Consider the following 17119-nt stretch of genomic DNA (forward strand, 5'->3'; position numbering starts at 1 on the left):
GGATTAAAAATCACCAACGAGCAGTTCCTGTTATAGATAGACATTAGCACAACCACGTGCAAATAACCTACCCACATACGATGTATAGTTTTCCTCTGAAGCACCTGCGTGTCTCCTCTTGAGCATCCAGACAAGTGGTGGTGATGTCCGTTGTTTTGGGTTCAGGCAACTCATCTTGCTCCAGCTGCATACGGGCCTTCCTGGGCAAGCTTCCACCTCAGGCCTATTTATGAGCTTCCCTTTTGGAAGGATATCTGGGGAAGCATGTGGCCATCAGGAGTGACAGCATCATGTAGCAATGACGTTAATGCTTGTAGTGCTACTGCTGTCTCCACTTCATTTTTAAGAAGCGATGACAGCTCCAACGTCCCCAAATTACAGCGTTTTCTGCTTTGCCTTATCTATGCGTGCACGCATGCAAATCCACAGAGACTTTGACATCAGTTTTTAACAGGGCACACAGTTCTCCATCAAATAAAATGTCAGCATGTGATCTACCATATTTCACTAGTGCTATTCTGCCATTTAATTTAATAACAGCTAAATATCAAGCGCTTACTATTTTGATGCTGTGTTCCATCAGCTGTTGAATTATAAATAATGAGACAGGTCTAAGTTTGTGATTCATGGTAAACTGCCTAAACTAATCTCAATCACACAGCGGCTGACATCTAGTGATAACTGATTTAACAGATGATCGTCTGTTTAGCTGTCCTATCCTCTCTCACAGAAATAGAAATATTAATGAAGGACAACTTCACTTACACTTTACAAGTCTTTTCCAGACAATATAAATAAATTTGTATTCACCACAGGAACTAGTTTTTTTCCTTTTCTGCTATTATAGACACTTTCATTGAATTTGAACAGTGTTTTGTGTATATAGAGCCATAGGATCGTTTAGGTTGGAAAAGACCTTTAAGTTCATCAGTCCACCCATTAGATGACAAGCCTTTGTTGCTTCAGGTATACTGCTGAACTTCTGAGGTGATTAAAAAGTATCTCTCTCTGGTGTTTTCCATGTATATTTTTCAATTTACCATCAGCTGTAATTACAGCAGGCTCCTCAACCCAAACTGCCCCTTGGAGGAGCTCCTTGCACCTGCTGTAGCAACCACCCAGTGCTGATCCTGTCAGGAGTCAACCCACAGTTACCCTGTTAGAAAGGACTTCCCAAAAATTAACTTGGCAGAATTTTAAAATATTGAAAGTATCTGCCCTAGAAGAAATCCTCTCTCCATATCTTCACTCTTCACTGAGTTTCAGCCTGCACTTTTTCTCTGCTGGACTCAAACCAATTATCCTGCGGCAGATTTAAAGATGCCTTATACATATTCTGCTGCATCAAATCTAGAAATTCTCAGTGAACTGTAAGTCATCCATAAATAAAACCAGTTGCTAATTTTTCCTTCATATCTTTTATTAGTGACCATCAACAAAAAGTTGACTTAAATGTTGTGAGTGATGACAGTAATATAAGGAGGCAGAATTTTCCAGGTACGTTTTTCCAAACTTCATTGCTTTTGAACACAGGATAACTCGGAGATAATGAATAATTTTTGAAGTCTGCCAATCAATTTTGTCATTTGCTCACCAGCATACCAGATTTAAATCTGCCAGGCCAGACTGCAACTGCATGATGCCTTTATGGCTGAGAATGATGGTGTGTTCCAGATCAACAGAATTTTATCAAAAAAAAAAAAAAAAGATCACCTTCAAGAGCAGGTAACAGGGTCTGAACAAAATTACCTGCTGTAGACAAAAGGTGGCTTTTGGAGCAGAAATTCATATCCAAGACAAAAAACGTCACATGGTCTCAAGACATACATTCACAAAAGTAAATAAGATTGCCTGATAGATGGTCTGTGACATACTGCACACGTCCACCCTAGCGCGGAATGGCACAAACCCTGTATGGGTGGGGCTGCAGCGTACCCCCCAAAATGGGCTCCGTGTTGATCTTCGTCACCCCCTCAGGGAGCCGGAAGGTGAATGCCCGCAGCAGGTTGGCAAAGAAAATAAAGAGCTCGGACCTCGCTAGATGCTCCCCCAAACACACACGGTGCCCTGCAGAAGGAAGAGGGGAAGGACAGTGAGTAAATTACCGTGACTGCTAAAAGCAATCGTATTCATCCTCACACAAAGCAAAGGTATTTTTGCCGAGTCCAAAATTTCTTTAGGACTTAATACAATCAATGACACAAAACTTCATGTAATTCTTCCTTTAAAGAATCCTGTCTGCAGCTATAGATAACTGTGCAGCCCTTCTGCTCTGAGTTTCGCTTCAATTACCTCAAAAACCTCATCTTCATTTGACTGACAACTTTAAAGGAATTCATTCAATCATGTGAATGAAGAATAAAGACTTGCTCTTCCTGGGAAATGTCATGCTCCAGTTTTGTGTGCATAAAGAATCAGCACAGCTGCTTGCAAGTACTTTCCAAATGTATGTCTGGTGTTGAAATGTATGCCCCAAATCAATAACCATAGTCATTAGCAGAGAATTTCTGTCCAAAAATAGGGCAAGTTAGATGTATACATTTGTCAGGACATCTCTGATTTTCCATGTTATTATTTGTTCAGTGGAACAAATGTTTATAGTTGGATTGGGGAATGTTACTGAAAATAAGCATGTTGATTTTATCACTGTTTTCCACAAAGAGGTTTAAAATAAACAACCAATACGTTTTTAATAGACATCTTAATTCTACAGTCCCAGTCCAAACCATTGATGTTTGTGCTGTCAGTCCATTTACCTATTGAGAATGGTAAAAAGGCTTCTTGGCTCACAAAGTTTCCATCCTTATCCAAGAAATGACCAGGGTTGAACTGTCGAGGTGTTTCCCACTGCTCTGGGTCATACAAAGACGAAGCAATATTTGGAAGAACTATGGTGCCCTGAAAGGAGAAAAACACTAACTCAGTTCTGGTTGTCAACCCTCCCCCAGCAGTCAGAACCGGCTAGGTGAGACCAGCGTTAGCTTACTTTCAGAGTTCAGCGTTGTATGCTGGTAGGTTCATCTCCCCCATAGGAACTGTGAGGAACATGAAGTCTTTTTGTTTCAGAATGTCAGTCCAAGCCTGACAGTGGAAGTGGCCATGTCAATACTGTCCTGGTTTCGGCTGGGATAGGGTTAAATTTCTTCCTAGTGCTGTGTTTTGGATTTAGTATGAGGAGAATGTTGATAACACACTGATGTTTTCAGTTGTTGCTAAGTGCCCTCCTAGTCCAAGGACAGCTCCCGTGCCTACTGACTGAGCTAGGTACACGAGATGGGAGGGAACATAATCAGGACAGCCAGCCCAGCTGGCCAATGGGGTATTCCATACCATGTGACGTCATGCTCAGTATATGAACGGTAGGCGTGATCCAGGAAGTACCAATCGCTACTTGGTTATCGGTCAGCGCGGGTGGTGAGCAATTGCATTGTACATCACTCATTTTGTATATTTTATCATTATCATTATTATTTTCCCTTTTTCTGTTCTATTAAACTGTCTTTATCTCAACCCACGAGTTTTTCTCACTCTTACCCTTCCGATTCTCTCCCCGTCCCGCTGGGGGTGGGGGGAGTGAGTGAGCGGCTGCGTGGTATTTGGCTGCCTGCCCGGTTAAACCACGACAAATATAAACTAACAACTTTATTTGTACTAACCCCATTTTCACTTCTAACATTGGAAAGTTCAGTGATTTAGTCTCTTTGACGAAAGCTAGTTACAAACATTCATGCTTTTCCCTGGATCTTTTACAGGCTTTCTGCAGGCAAAAATTCAGTCAGAAATCTTTCCAATGCCTTATCATCACAAATCAATCACAGTATCCTTCAGTATCAATCTCCAAGGTTTTGTCTTCATTGGTTTGTAGAAAAACCTGCTAAAATCCCCTCTACCGTCCAAGGGTATCTTTCACTACTGATAACCCTTTCCCAAGAGCTGCGTCACTCAACTCAGCCTGACGGATGGTTTCTTGTCCTTGTTCCCATTCAGGCTATGACCCAGAGGTATCCAAACCACTGCTGTTGAGGAGAAGACCCTGGCACAAATAGATTTTTATCCACACCTTGCTCTACTAATGCAGGAAAGGTCTGTAGCAACTGAGAAACTGTGTCTGTACCTTTTTGAGGGGAAAGCCAAGCAACGTAGTGTTCCTCACACACACTCTGGGCACGCCAACTGAGATAATATTGCTGAAGCGCTGAACCTCATGAACCACAGCATTCGTGTAGGGCAGTTCTCTCCGATCCTCATAGCAGATTATCTGGGAAGGACCCAGAACGGCATCCAGCTCCTTCTGCACTTTCTCTGCAGAGAAATATTCACCATTTTAGGTGGAAAAATATATAAAGTATTTTCACTAATTCCATTTTCAAAGACATTTCCCATCTACAACTACGAGGACAGCAACAAAATTAATGTAAAAATTTATAAAGAAAATAAAACTAGCAGTGTGTTCCAACAACTTAAACATATGGGACCTCTACTTCTGGGTCTGAAGTTATTTGATTGTAGATTAAGAAAAGACATTCGTTGCTCAAAAATTTAAAACCCTTTAAGAGTTGCCTTACTAACACTTAAATGCAAGAGGTGTTTATCTTTGTGTTTTCTTTTGGCTAGGTGCCTCAGGCACCTACAGCCAGTTAGAAACACTAAGCTCACAGCTCTCTGGAATTTAAGCCAGGTGAATCTGGGCCTTAAAAGCCTAACTCCTATTAAAAGGAAACGGTACTCATGTAGGACATCTGCTAAGTGAAGCAATGCCAACTAGAAGAATGCCCAAATACCTTTAAAAAAACTGGGTCTGCTTCTTGGCGCCTGCCTTTTGATCAAGAATAGCATGATTTAAATTACTTATTGCACAGGAGTGTTGGGAGCATTAACAAAAGTATAAAATTTGTTTTGTAAACTTCAAGAGAGGCAGTACACACATAATAAAAATGCCTTAGATTTTTAACTAATGATCCTGTCTTTTTTCAGGCCCTTTGAAGCAACACTAAGATGCAGGGAAGCCCACTCTGCATTGATCAGTTTGTGCTCATTCACATCAAGCCTGCTCAGTGACTGCCAGCAGTCCTTCACAAAACTATGTTAGGTAGACCCTGACAACAGAGATCTAAGTACCTTACAGAACTTAAAATGTATTTCCAGAAAGATTTTTAAGTAAAGTAAATTTCCTTCTATGAAGAACTAGCTTGCAAAATCGAGCACGACTACTTCAGGATCCAGGATAGTTTGAAGTGATGAGTCACTGCATAAGTATAAATATGCATCTCTGTTCCAGTAGCTCAGAGAACAAGGAGAGCCCAATTCAGTCATTAGGCAAAAGGCTAAACTTTTCCATATGGTACATAATGGAACTCCATAACATTGTCATTGGGTGTCAACACAGGCAAAAGTATGAACGGATTCAAAAAGAAGCCACGAATTAAATGAGGACAGATATACTGGTGTCAGTTCATTATGGAGTCTAGATGCAATGTATGCCTCAAGAAGCCCAGGAAGGATCATTCTGCACACACCCTGCTTTCCCAAGTATGTGCAAGGTATATTTAGAGAAATAAAATTATATAGGAGAGTCAGTGCTTTAATAACCTTAATTACATTAGGTGATAATAAACATGCAGTAACATGAGATTAAGTAGACCTTCTTGTCTGACAGCTACAAGTTGAGCAATTTTGTCTTATCTTCATCTCTCCTCCATTTAAAATCCTGTTCTCCTCTGGGTATTTGCACATATTCTGCTATCTAACAATGAGATTTCTGTTATCCAGCATAAAAGATCATTCTTTCTTTGGTTTTCATTTAGTGCTCTATGAAAGTGATTGATGGTTATTTAAAAGCTAGACTTAAAAATAAACTTCTTAAATATACATAGACATAACAGATGAGCCATCAAATTCCCCTCCCGACTGGAATAATTTCTGTTGCAAGAAACGCAAATACATCACAGAGTTAATTTAATCACAGATTAAATAGACACCCTGATACCTTGAGATCATAAATGGACTGATGGACTAAAATAAAGTCAAAGTTGCCAGTTGACCTTTAGGTGATTATCTTTACTACTTCTGTGACCTACAGAGCATAAAGAAGGGCAGGACTGCCTGTAGCCCCCATCACTGATACTCAGCCAATACAAAACAGAATTGAAGTAAGTTTCCAAAGAGTGACATCCCTACTATCACACATCAGTTTTTGGTTAGTTACTTTTCAGCCATCAGTCGTGTTTATGACTAAGACAGAACCCAGCTCAGTTTCTTGAAGTACCATCAGCACCTCACCAATGGCTGCAGCCGTGGCCACTGTTCCTTCAAGGATTATGTGTGGAAACCCTCTGGCTTCCCAAACAGCAAGTCCTATCCTCTTACTCCATTGACCACCCTACCACAATCTTCATTTCCCTGAAGACCTCAAGCCCTACATCTCAATCAGCCATGACTTCCTATACATATGCATGCTTCCCAAACTGTTAACTCTTTCTGGGAACTGCCTTATGCCTGTGACTGCTGTAAGAGCTTGTATACAGATACTCTGGATCTACCAATGCTGCCTACTGCAGATCTACCAGTACAAAAAGGTCCATGTGCCACTAGCCATATACCAGTATCTAGGAATAATCTCTGATCCATGAAAATGTTATCACTTGGCTGTTCTATTGCATCAGACATACTCACCTTGGATGTCTGGATTTGCCATCATATAGAGTAGGCCCCAGTTCAAAGTAGTGCTTGTTGTCTCTGATCCACCCAAGAAAAGGTCATTTATAGAATAAACCATATTGTCTTCATTGTATGTAGATGTAGGTTCATCTTTGGACTGCAAACGATATGAAAAAGTAGAGGTTTACACATGAAAGTCAGAAAAACCAGAATAGGGTTAAATGTGCTTTTATCACCAGTTCCAAGCTGCAGTGTGTTCTGCCTAGAGTACAATACAGAGAGACTAATAAAGAATATTAGACACCAAAGATGATTATCAATACGAAAAGCTACCATTTCACAAATGGACAAGCCACATTTTCTCCACGCTTAATCATGAAGCTAAATCGCATGTTCTCCACAGAAAAGGATTGTTGGCTTAATTGTGCAAATAATGGTACATTTAGAATGTTTCATAAGTAATTGTCCCTCTGAAGATGTGTACCAGCATGTCATTCTTCACACCTCAAGTCATGTTCAATCCCTTAGTTTTTCTACGAAGCAATACAGTGACCAGGTAATGAAAACTGGGCTACCAAAAGTTCTTAACCTGTGGTGTTCAGGCTTCTTCTCCACTACAAGGTTACAATGACTCACGTACAGCTGCTCTGGGGTTTTACAGTTTTCAGTTAGAAGTGTGAGGACATGTATGTATATGCTGAAACTATGAAAGAATATTGTTATGGTTTGGGGGAATTCATTGTCTAAATTTAGGGAAGTTATGCTGAGGGGTCTTGAACCTTTCCTTTGCCAGTGGAGCAACTGGAAAGTGGGAAGGACATTTTTCCCTGTTGTAATATCATCTAATCTTTTTATATTGCCCCTGCATATCTATTACAGACAGTTCAATTTTTTTAATAAACAAACTTGGATGATTTCCACCCAGCAGAGTCCCAGAAGAGCTCGCTGAAACAATTTCTGGTCCACGGATGTTCAAGTCTCATAAATCTTAGAACAGCAGTGAAAGGCTTTAGAAGCAGTTAAACGCTTTGGAAGACCAGATGTGTAAATATTGTGCCAGTATCAAAAAATTTAAAACAAGAGAATCCAAGGCACTAGAAGCCAGTTAGGCTGACATCCACCCTGGACATAAAAATGTAGCAGCTGATATGGGAATCAATTAATAAAGAATTACCAGCTAGAAATACAAATTAGTGCTATTCATTATGATATAGAAAACTGATCCTGGCAAGGAGATCTGATCTGATTCTTTGATAGACTTAGCGGCTTGAACAATAATGACAATTTCACAGTTGCCATATACTTGGAGTTCCACAAGATAGTTGCTTTTGTTTCCCACAATAACAAAAAAATCAAGCACTACAAAGTATTCATAAGACGTATGCTAAAAGACTAAAGAGCTGGCTGACGGAAATGGCTAACAGACATTCTCCCCTGGATGCATGTTTCTGTAGTGTGATTGAGCACAGCAGCAGAGCCAACTCAGGGAATACACAAGGCAGGCAGCGGTCCAGGAGGACAGACCCGTTTTGGCTGTGCCCGGAGATGCAGGATGGGTGCCTACAGCCTGACAAGGTTGCGGTGCCCTTTGTTGCTGCAACCAGCACACGACCACGGCAGAAGGGGCGCCGGCTGTCCCTGCGGGGAAGCACTGCCACCCAGGAGCAGCAATCACTACCCACTTCTCCAGGGGCTGCAAGAGTAGATACCCCCCACCCCGGATAGCTTGTTTGGCTCTCTGAGCTACTCTTGCCTTGTCACCCCCCAGTTACACCAGTCTCCTCTTGTCACTTCCTCCCCTTTCTCCTTTTGCTTCCTATCACCAAGCAGAACAGGAGGAGGAATATGGCCCACTGCAGTGGAGAAGAGAAGAAAGGAAGAGTGATTAAGTGGAGGTAGAAGGAGTCACAGAGGGGAAGGGCAGCTGCTAATCCAGGGATTAGGGAGGGGATCCAGTTCCCAAGGGATTCAGACAAAGAAAAAGTGATCCTGGTAAGGTATAGAAAAGGGAGAGATATGTGTCCCCACTCACAGTTTATGCAAGCCTTCTACAGCCTTTCAAAACCCTACGGATTCCCACCTACCTCTACTATGTCTGCCTGCCCAAAATGCCCTTATTTGTCCCCGTTCCCTTTGTCTGCTTGAAACTTCACTGACCCTGGCACTCTCCTCTTCTCCAGCCTTGTCTGAAATTCTGCTGACTCCTAGATTATTTCCCCACAAAATGCTCTCAAAATCCACCTGTCCTCTTGCAGCAACCTCTTTTGACAAACCCTTACCAGCCAAATATCCTATCCAGAACATCCCACTCTGTTTCCCCAAAACCTTCCCAGTTCTCTTGTGGTCCACTCAGAAATTCAGTATTCTTTCCTGGAGGCCTTAAATCATTTTGTAACTTCTGCCAATGAGAAAAAATGCAGTGTATTAACCTGTCCTTTAATGAAAGGATTGCAGGGTGCCGTGGCATATCAATAATTAGAAAGGATTTAGCAAGTCCCTGGTTACTGGATTCGCATTAGGATGTCTATGAAAGGTAAGAGATTGTGATAGAAGGGCTCAGAGTGGATGATTTAATGGTCCATTTCACCTTATTCCCCATGAATTTACGATCAGGCAGAACAAATACTTACTTTTTCAATGTGAGCCAGGTAAAAATCAATAAAATCCTGCAGTTCGTCTGGTATCCCACGCTCTGTGTGCATTCTGATCTCTCTCCTTGTAAAAGAGCTCAGGACATCATAGCAAGACAACGCCTTCTTATGAGGACCAGGGAGACGGCACATCAACCCGGGGAAGATTTCATAGAGCTGTGGGAGTGACACACAAGAGGTACCACAAAGTCTCTATCACTAGAAAATGCATTTTAGGCCTACTAAAAAGAGAGGGTAATATTCATGTTAGCATGTGGTTTTGGCGTCATTAGTAAAATATTCTGACAAAGACTGTGCTTATGTTTCAAGTTGTGAAACAGTACACTATGTAATTTCTAGCTGTGCTGATGGTAAGATTCCAGAATTCCAGAGGCTTTCAGCTCAACCACAAGCCAAATTAGAATGATTATAATTAGAATCAACTGTATTCATTTATTCAATTATTCAATTCATGTATTCAATTACAATGAACTGTATTCAGACATTTAAAAAGTGAGATCCTGCCCTCCAGTGGAGAATACCAGGAAGGAAGAAGCAAAGCGGTTGCAAACTGTCCTCACCAGGATGTGCAAAAGCAGTTGATACATCCCAAAGCAAGGGCCGGTTACCAGCGGCTGGTGTACAAACTCGGTAATCCCCCAAACGCTCTCTGCTAATTGAGTTCTCAAGAGTCCTCCACAAAACTTGAAACATCTGAAACCCAGAAAAGCTGAGAAACAGCTACCTGACATTTTTGACTGCTCTCCTCTAGAAAAGAAGGGATTAGCTGGCACAACCAAATTAATTTTATCCTTCTCTCTTACTGTTTGGGAAAATCTGGCCTAAGAATAGCTGCTTTCTACCTACTCTGCTAGCTAGAAAGTTCATTCTGATTTTCAGCCTATATTTATGCCTGGGTAATGTGTACACATCGTTCTTGTATCTGCAGTGTATTTTCTCTTGATAGTTCTTTTCCTGCTCGAAACATAATGCCATGATTTATTTATCAGCAGAAGTTCTATTCTTTCTCAGTCTTCATTTTGCTGAGCTCTTCTCCTACTCTCCTAATTACACCACAGAAAGCATGTTATTAGGTGTCCACTGGAGTCTGGCTGAATTAGATAGACTGTACTTCTGTCTTTTTGGGAAATCTGTTCTTATTGTCAGACAGCCAATTATCAATTAATCATTGCCTTATCACAGAAAGGTAGTAGTCCAGCCCTTGGTAAATTCACATAGAACTTCATATCCTTTTTGTTTAGTTCCATCTCTGGTATTTTTTTCCTTTCAAAATCTGTTCAGAAACCTTACATACAACTGTGGTCTGACTAATCATATATGGTTGCCCAGATTACATGCATTCCTACTCTCAAATGCATGCACTTTCTGGCTACTATGGCACCCTAACTGTAGGTGGAATTTAGCTGTCAACGTTCAAGACAGGAACTGAGCCCACCCACCTTCCTGGCTACCAGTCCTGCCAAAACACCTCCTCCATTTCTGGAGGGGCCCAGTCCACAGCATTCTCCCATTCAGTGCCTGACAGCATGGAATCCAGTTAAGAAATGGGGATGTGGATGCAGCAATGTCCACTTTTTACATAATACTGAGTACCCGTTGCATCCAGGAGGTGGGAAGATTGCAGCCCTCCCTCTGGAATGGTTTGAACCCCTGTTCTTCTTTCCCAGAACATTCATTGGACTAAGGCAAAGCTAGGATAGGAAGGAGAGAAGAAAAGGAGGTATAGTCTCTATCCCAAAAGCAGGTTTCGCCTGCCACCACTACACACAACTTATAGGACCAAAGCTAGGCTAAGCAAAAGTGAACCTGATCACAACTCAGTGAGAAGAAAGCTCCAGGGGATGTGGGGGGAATCTGTATTACAGGGATTGCTTATATGTTTTACATTAAGAAGCTACTGCATAAGATGTATGGGACAACTTTAAAAGTGGAACCAGAACCAGAACTCTCGGGCAACTTTGAATACACTTCTGTGCAAAGCAGGCCTCTTCCAGTGTCAGATAAGCCCTTGACTCTCAGGAGAGCGCTGATTGTTCTGATTGCCAAGCTCACAGGTATATTTGCTGGCTTAGCATTTCCTATGTTCTGCTGCCTGCGTCTAGAGCTGCTCCTCACTTAGGGTGAAGGAGTGGAATTTCTCTGGGAAGTCTTCAAGTCTCCACTTCTTATAGAGGAAATGGAGATAAGGAGCCACAGGCAAAACATTTAGGTATTTGAATCATTCTTCTCTTTGTTGACTGTATATAAAACGGTGTCTAAACTTGGCATGTGAATCACGCTTTTAGGCCTCACATTTAGTATTTAACAATCATGATACCCAAGGCAGGAATCTGTTCTGCAGTTGTGCATGGAGGTTGAGAAACCAAGTAACAAACACGAGCCAGGAGCAGTCCATCAGCTTGTGCCTTGCTGCAAAGATTTAGGAGCAAACTACCTTATCACAGTACTGAAAACATAGGACAATGAACATAAATGACCAAGGCTGGTATGTAGAGCATTACCATCACACTTTGAAATAGTGCACTGCCCAGTAAAGCTGCATGGGACAACACTCACCCATTCGAAAACTTTTGCCTAACAGCTACCTCTTGAATCTGCATTTCTCACTTTGTCTTATTCAGAAAAAGTCCACAGATCATTTACTTACATGATGAATAAAGCTGCCTCCAAATTTGAATAGACGCTCTGTGGCTCTAATCAGTTCGTGGAAGGTTTCATCCTCTCTGGAGAAGCGATGTCCAAAAACAACAGCACAAATTACATTTGAGACGGAATGAACGAGAGGGAAAGAAGGATCCAGGGGTTTCCCTGCAACCATAATAATGAATGTCACTGTTAATGTCTCCTATTCTACTTTAGTGAAATGAGAGAATATTGTAGGTTACCCAAAGAACTTTCAAGAGAGCATTGCATTTCACAGAGAAGCAGCAATCTTACAAAATTGTAATATCAAACTGATTCTTCACAACTATGGTGCAATCCCATAATCCCAGGAATGTGTGGCACCCTAAAGAAATGCCAAATGTGTAAAATATTTCATAATATGATAGAGCAAATTTAGAGGTAAGAAAAAAAACGATATGCAAGTTTGCTGTCTGGCAAATTCAAAGTAGGTCTCAAGCATGGGAATGACTGAAAATACTGTGGTCAAAGGAAATCTGAGGGGAGAACCGTAAGAAGAGAGGCAGCCTTATTCAGCAAGAACATAAATACATGCAAGGCTACTATATTTTGTCTTGCTAGAGATGTACAACCTCCAGTAAGATAAAATGTCGTAAATTCCTTTCAGCCAATTGTGTCAACAATATAATAACTAATTTTAAAGCAATTACTTGAAAAACTAATCTCAAAAAAACTATTTTGTGACTCCAGAATAAATAACTATAAACAACTTTATTTATGTATGTACTGATGCAACTGTCCAATACCCAATGAACAATTCTGATTAGCAACTTACTGTTCTGGACTTTTCTTTTCTGCACACGTGGTCACATCTCAGTCTCTCCTAGTTCTTAAACCATGGGATTGGGCTAGATGTAATTACTTTTAATTGATACAATGCTAGCCACAGCACGTCCTGATTTATTGTGCCTTTGCATAATGATCAGTATTGGGAAATCCAAATCACATGCTCCTAACTGGGTTAATCAGGATAAAATGTTGTAATGAAGACAAGATTCTAGTCACTGCTTTACAGCGTTCATGCAAATGGCGTTACAAGGCTTAATTCATCAGTATTGATAATGTGTCCATATCTTTATGCACCACCACCATATACGAGCCAGCAATGTACCCTTGAGGCAAAGGCGGCCAACATCATCCTGGGCTGCATTAGCAAAGGCATTGCCAGCAGGTCAAGGGAGGTGATCCTTCCCCTCCGATCAGCACTGGTGAGACCCATCGGGAGTGCTGTGTCCAGTTCTGGGCTCCCCAGTACAAGAGAGACATCAACACGCTGGAACAAGTTGAGCAAAGGGCCACAAGGACAATTAAGGGATTGGAGCATCTGACGTAAGAGAGGCTGAGAGAGCTGGGACTGTTTAGTCTGGAGAAAAGAAGGCTCAGGGAATTATCTTAAATGTGTATAAATACCCGATGGAGGGGAATAAAGAACATATAGCTAGACTTTCCTCAGTGGTATCAAGTGAGGCAATGGGCAAAAACTGAAATACATGAAATTCTGTCTAAACATAAGAAACTTTTTTACTGTAGTGCTGATTGAACACTGGAACACGTTACCCAGAGAGGTGGTGAAATCTCCATTCTTGCAGATATTTAAAACCCAACTGGTCTCACCTTAAACAACCTGCTCTGATTGACCCTTCTTTGAGAAGGGGTTAGACTAGACCGTCTTCAGAGATCCCTTTCCACTTTAAGCATTCTATGATATAAATAATAAATAAGCTCCAGTTTTGCTTCCCAATTTTAGTAGTTTTGTAAAAAATTTGAACAACAATAGTCTCCCTCTGGGTTTGAAAACACAGAACTGGGGTCTTTGCATTTTCAGTCCATTCCACATAGACACTGTAAGACCCTGCACACCTTCTTGTGGAACAAAAGCTGCCCTTGATTTCAGAGCAGACAGAGAAGTTCATACACTAAAGACATTGGACTAATGACAAAAATGAATCAGTATTTATTGCAGAGATACCTTTCATACTTGCAAAGAAGTCTACCAGGTAGTGGGCCTCTTCTTGAACTCGATGCTCCAGACCTCTTTTCCCCAGACCAAGGTTGCGTAGAGTCCTCAGTGCAAACCTTCTCTGTTGCTTCCAGGTGTGACCAGTTGCCAGCATAATCCCTGCATCCATTCAAGGAAGAGCTCTTTATCATGCTAACACTTATTATAGACAAAGACTACATTAAAAGATTTACTAAGATTTACTAAGAATATAACGAAATGATTGCATTGCTTATGAACACAAAGACACAAAGGAAAAGCTGTGGCATGAAACATGTGGGCAGGGCTAAAATGGACAAACTCAACTAAGTAGTAAGACGGCTTGCGGGATTAAGCTTGATCCAAGACAACCAGTTATCTCAGAAAGTTTGACAGCTGCTTCTCTACACGTTCTCTGAAGTGCCTGCCTCCCGCTTTCTTCTATGCTTGGAGCTCACCTGACCGGGGTAATGATTCTTAAGAAAGGAAAAGGGGAAAGAGTTCTGACTGTCCACAATGGGGAGAAAAGTTCCTGTCCACAGGGCAGAAAAGTTCAGTACTTGGGCTTTGTGACAAGTATCCCCAGAAGAAATAAACAACATATACTAACAGGATCTTTAATGTGGTATAAGAATCACCAATGCCTGAAACAAATTCAAATTAGAAATACTTAAGGAATTAGGCTTCCTTAAAAAAAGCTGAGGTCCCAATAAAATAAAGGTTGTTTCATAATGCATGTGTTCATGAAAATCAGCAGTTTGGGAATTTCCAATATGGTTGGGGAGTATGAAACCTACAGCAAGGTTGAAACAGAAGCGCACTGAACCTCTAGATGCAACTGTGAGAGTAAGAAAATATTCACGAAAGGAAGGGAATGGGAAGAAGATCCCACCATTAAGCTCACTCTTCAATTGAAAACGTAATGGTGGGAGGCAGCAAGTCCAGGACAAGGAAGTGTGCTGTTTCCTGCTCTTTCTCCACTTCTCTGTGGCACAACCTACCTCTGCCTCACCTCATCACCTCTGAATCTGCTCCAGTGAATATTTCACACAAGGCATTATGAATCTTTTTTCTTTTGCTGGTCCTTTTCTCCTCCTACTATCCAAAGGCTATTTCACCCCTCCCTACTTTGCAGTTCACCTGGCAGTCATTCCTCATAGACAAACCCTGCTACTGTGGTACCTTTGGAAGTGGTTATAAGGTACAAAAGAACTGCAATTTGTCAAGACAATATTTATGGCAAGAAAATCTCACCTTTTCCTTTGGCCATTGCTCGGAAGAAAGGAGACACTAGCCTCCCAGAAACGTCTTCAGGGTGCATGGTCATACCATCCTTAACCGCTTGAAATCCATTCAGTATGATCACTGGGGCCCGTCCAAACCATAAGGTGAATATGTTGCCATGAATTTTTGCCAGCTATAGATGGGAGAGAAGCCAGAAAAGCACAGATGAAATCCCACACACTGCAAACAGAGGATGAACCTGTTTTTACACTTATTACAGGACTAGCCCTAAGGTGGAATGGTGTTTTCCATCCTTCCCACAAGATTACACCTATCTGTGAGAAAGCATGAATGTCTTTTCCAGCCTTCACTGTTGGAAACAACTGAATATTCCAGATTTTCAGAGCCACAGATCTATGCCAAGAAACATTAGATAGCTTTTATTACTGTATATAAGCCAAGGCTCAGTTCACAATGATTCCTGTGATAAAGGGTATTTTCTATGCATGAATTTATTTCAAGAGGATTTCTATCATTTGTACTGTGGCGCAGTGAAGTGGCGCAAAGGGAACACAGAAATGTCAGAGGAATAACTAGCTTGTAGATACTGGACCAGTTACTTTCTTCTCGCCCCCCACCTCTTTGGTACTGGAACTTGAGTAAGACCATTCTGCCTCACAGTGTCCTTACGTCCTGCCTGAACCTGCCGTTTGGTTGGAATAACTGGCGTGCCTCATCCAAATCGCGGTGACAGAAGCCACTGGAGTTGACGATTAAGAATCCTGACAGCACTGCGAGAAGCAACAGAATGAAATAGAGGTGGCTTTGTGTGCAGAAGTACTCCTCAAAAAACAACTGACATAAGGTTCATGGGGGTTTTTTTAGGTCCTGTCAATACAAACAAGCATATACACACATAGTGCATCTTAAATATCTATTTACTGCTCAAGCAAGAGAGTGCCAGTGCTCAGAAAGCTAGAAATCTATGCCATTAAAGTAATTTTTTAAAATAGTATTTCTTTTCCCTAACTGCAAATCTGATATATTATCCCTAAAAGTATTTAATCCCAAATTATATAAATTTTCACATTAATTTGTCAACTTTAGTGTTAAGGGGTGATGGAAGGATATCAAGTTTCACACTAATTTGTCAAATTCCGTGTTAAAAGGTGATGGGTTTAAGCATCAGAATGATTTTCACGCATTCAGAACTTCCAATACCAGTTTCCTTAGCTTGGCAAACTACTTTATGCTGCAATAACTTGTTCTTATTTTGCCAACCAAACCAGCAGTTCCGAACCAAACCGAGTGCAATATCACAGCAGCTAGTTAACAATTACAGTATGTTACCAATGTAGTTTTGGGACAGGCTGTTTTCACATAGCAAACAACATGAGAAATGGGAAATTACAAAGACTTTTAAATAATTAGGAGTATCTGAAAATAAATACCTTCATGAGGAGATCACGGTTAAACTGAAAATTCAGCTGTATCAAGGTCCCAAAAACTGGGAGAGGGATTGGTCCAGGAGGAAGTCGTCTCCGTACTTGTTGCAACTTAAAAAACTGCATAATTAGAAGAAATACAGCCAAGGCTATAAGAACTTGACTTATTGTCAACATCTTAATGGCTGCTTTTACCCGCTTGTCTTTATGGAAAATAGTCTATTGAAGTTATTAAGGCTGGCTGCTCAAGCAGTTTTCTCATAAGAGTTTAAATTCACAGAATAACTATTCCCCGCCCCTAATCCTCCCTCTTTATTATCGACCACTCCTTTTTTGTCCCACTTATTACATTCTCATGCTCGAGCATATTTAATAGATTAATACCCCCCTCCCTCTTCTCATTCTGATTATATTTATTAAATATGGATCGCAGGATTTGTAGGAACGGTGTCTTAAAAGACTAGGGCCAAGATTTTCCAGGC

At 41.1% G+C, this 17119-nt stretch overlaps 1 protein-coding gene across 1 annotated transcript; it reads right to left on the reverse strand.

Annotated features, from left to right (window-relative positions):
- Positions 1-1429: 1429 nt before the first annotated feature.
- On the reverse strand, positions 1430-16814 carry LOC142085592 (cytochrome P450 2J4-like). The gene is made up of 9 exons (XM_075157649.1): positions 16644-16814; positions 15223-15385; positions 13960-14109; positions 11956-12116; positions 9288-9464; positions 6673-6814; positions 4115-4302; positions 2757-2898; positions 1430-2067 (listed from the first exon to the last, which is right to left on the reverse strand). Exons 1-9 carry the CDS (start codon positions 16812-16814, stop codon positions 1889-1891), a joined length of 1473 nt encoding a protein of 490 aa, XP_075013750.1. The 3' UTR covers positions 1430-1888.
- Between the last annotated feature and the right edge of the window lie 305 nt (positions 16815-17119).

This window comes from Calonectris borealis, chromosome 9 (assembly GCF_964195595.1).
Source record: "Calonectris borealis chromosome 9, bCalBor7.hap1.2, whole genome shotgun sequence".
In the NCBI taxonomy this organism is placed as follows: Eukaryota; Metazoa; Chordata; class Aves; order Procellariiformes; family Procellariidae; genus Calonectris; species Calonectris borealis.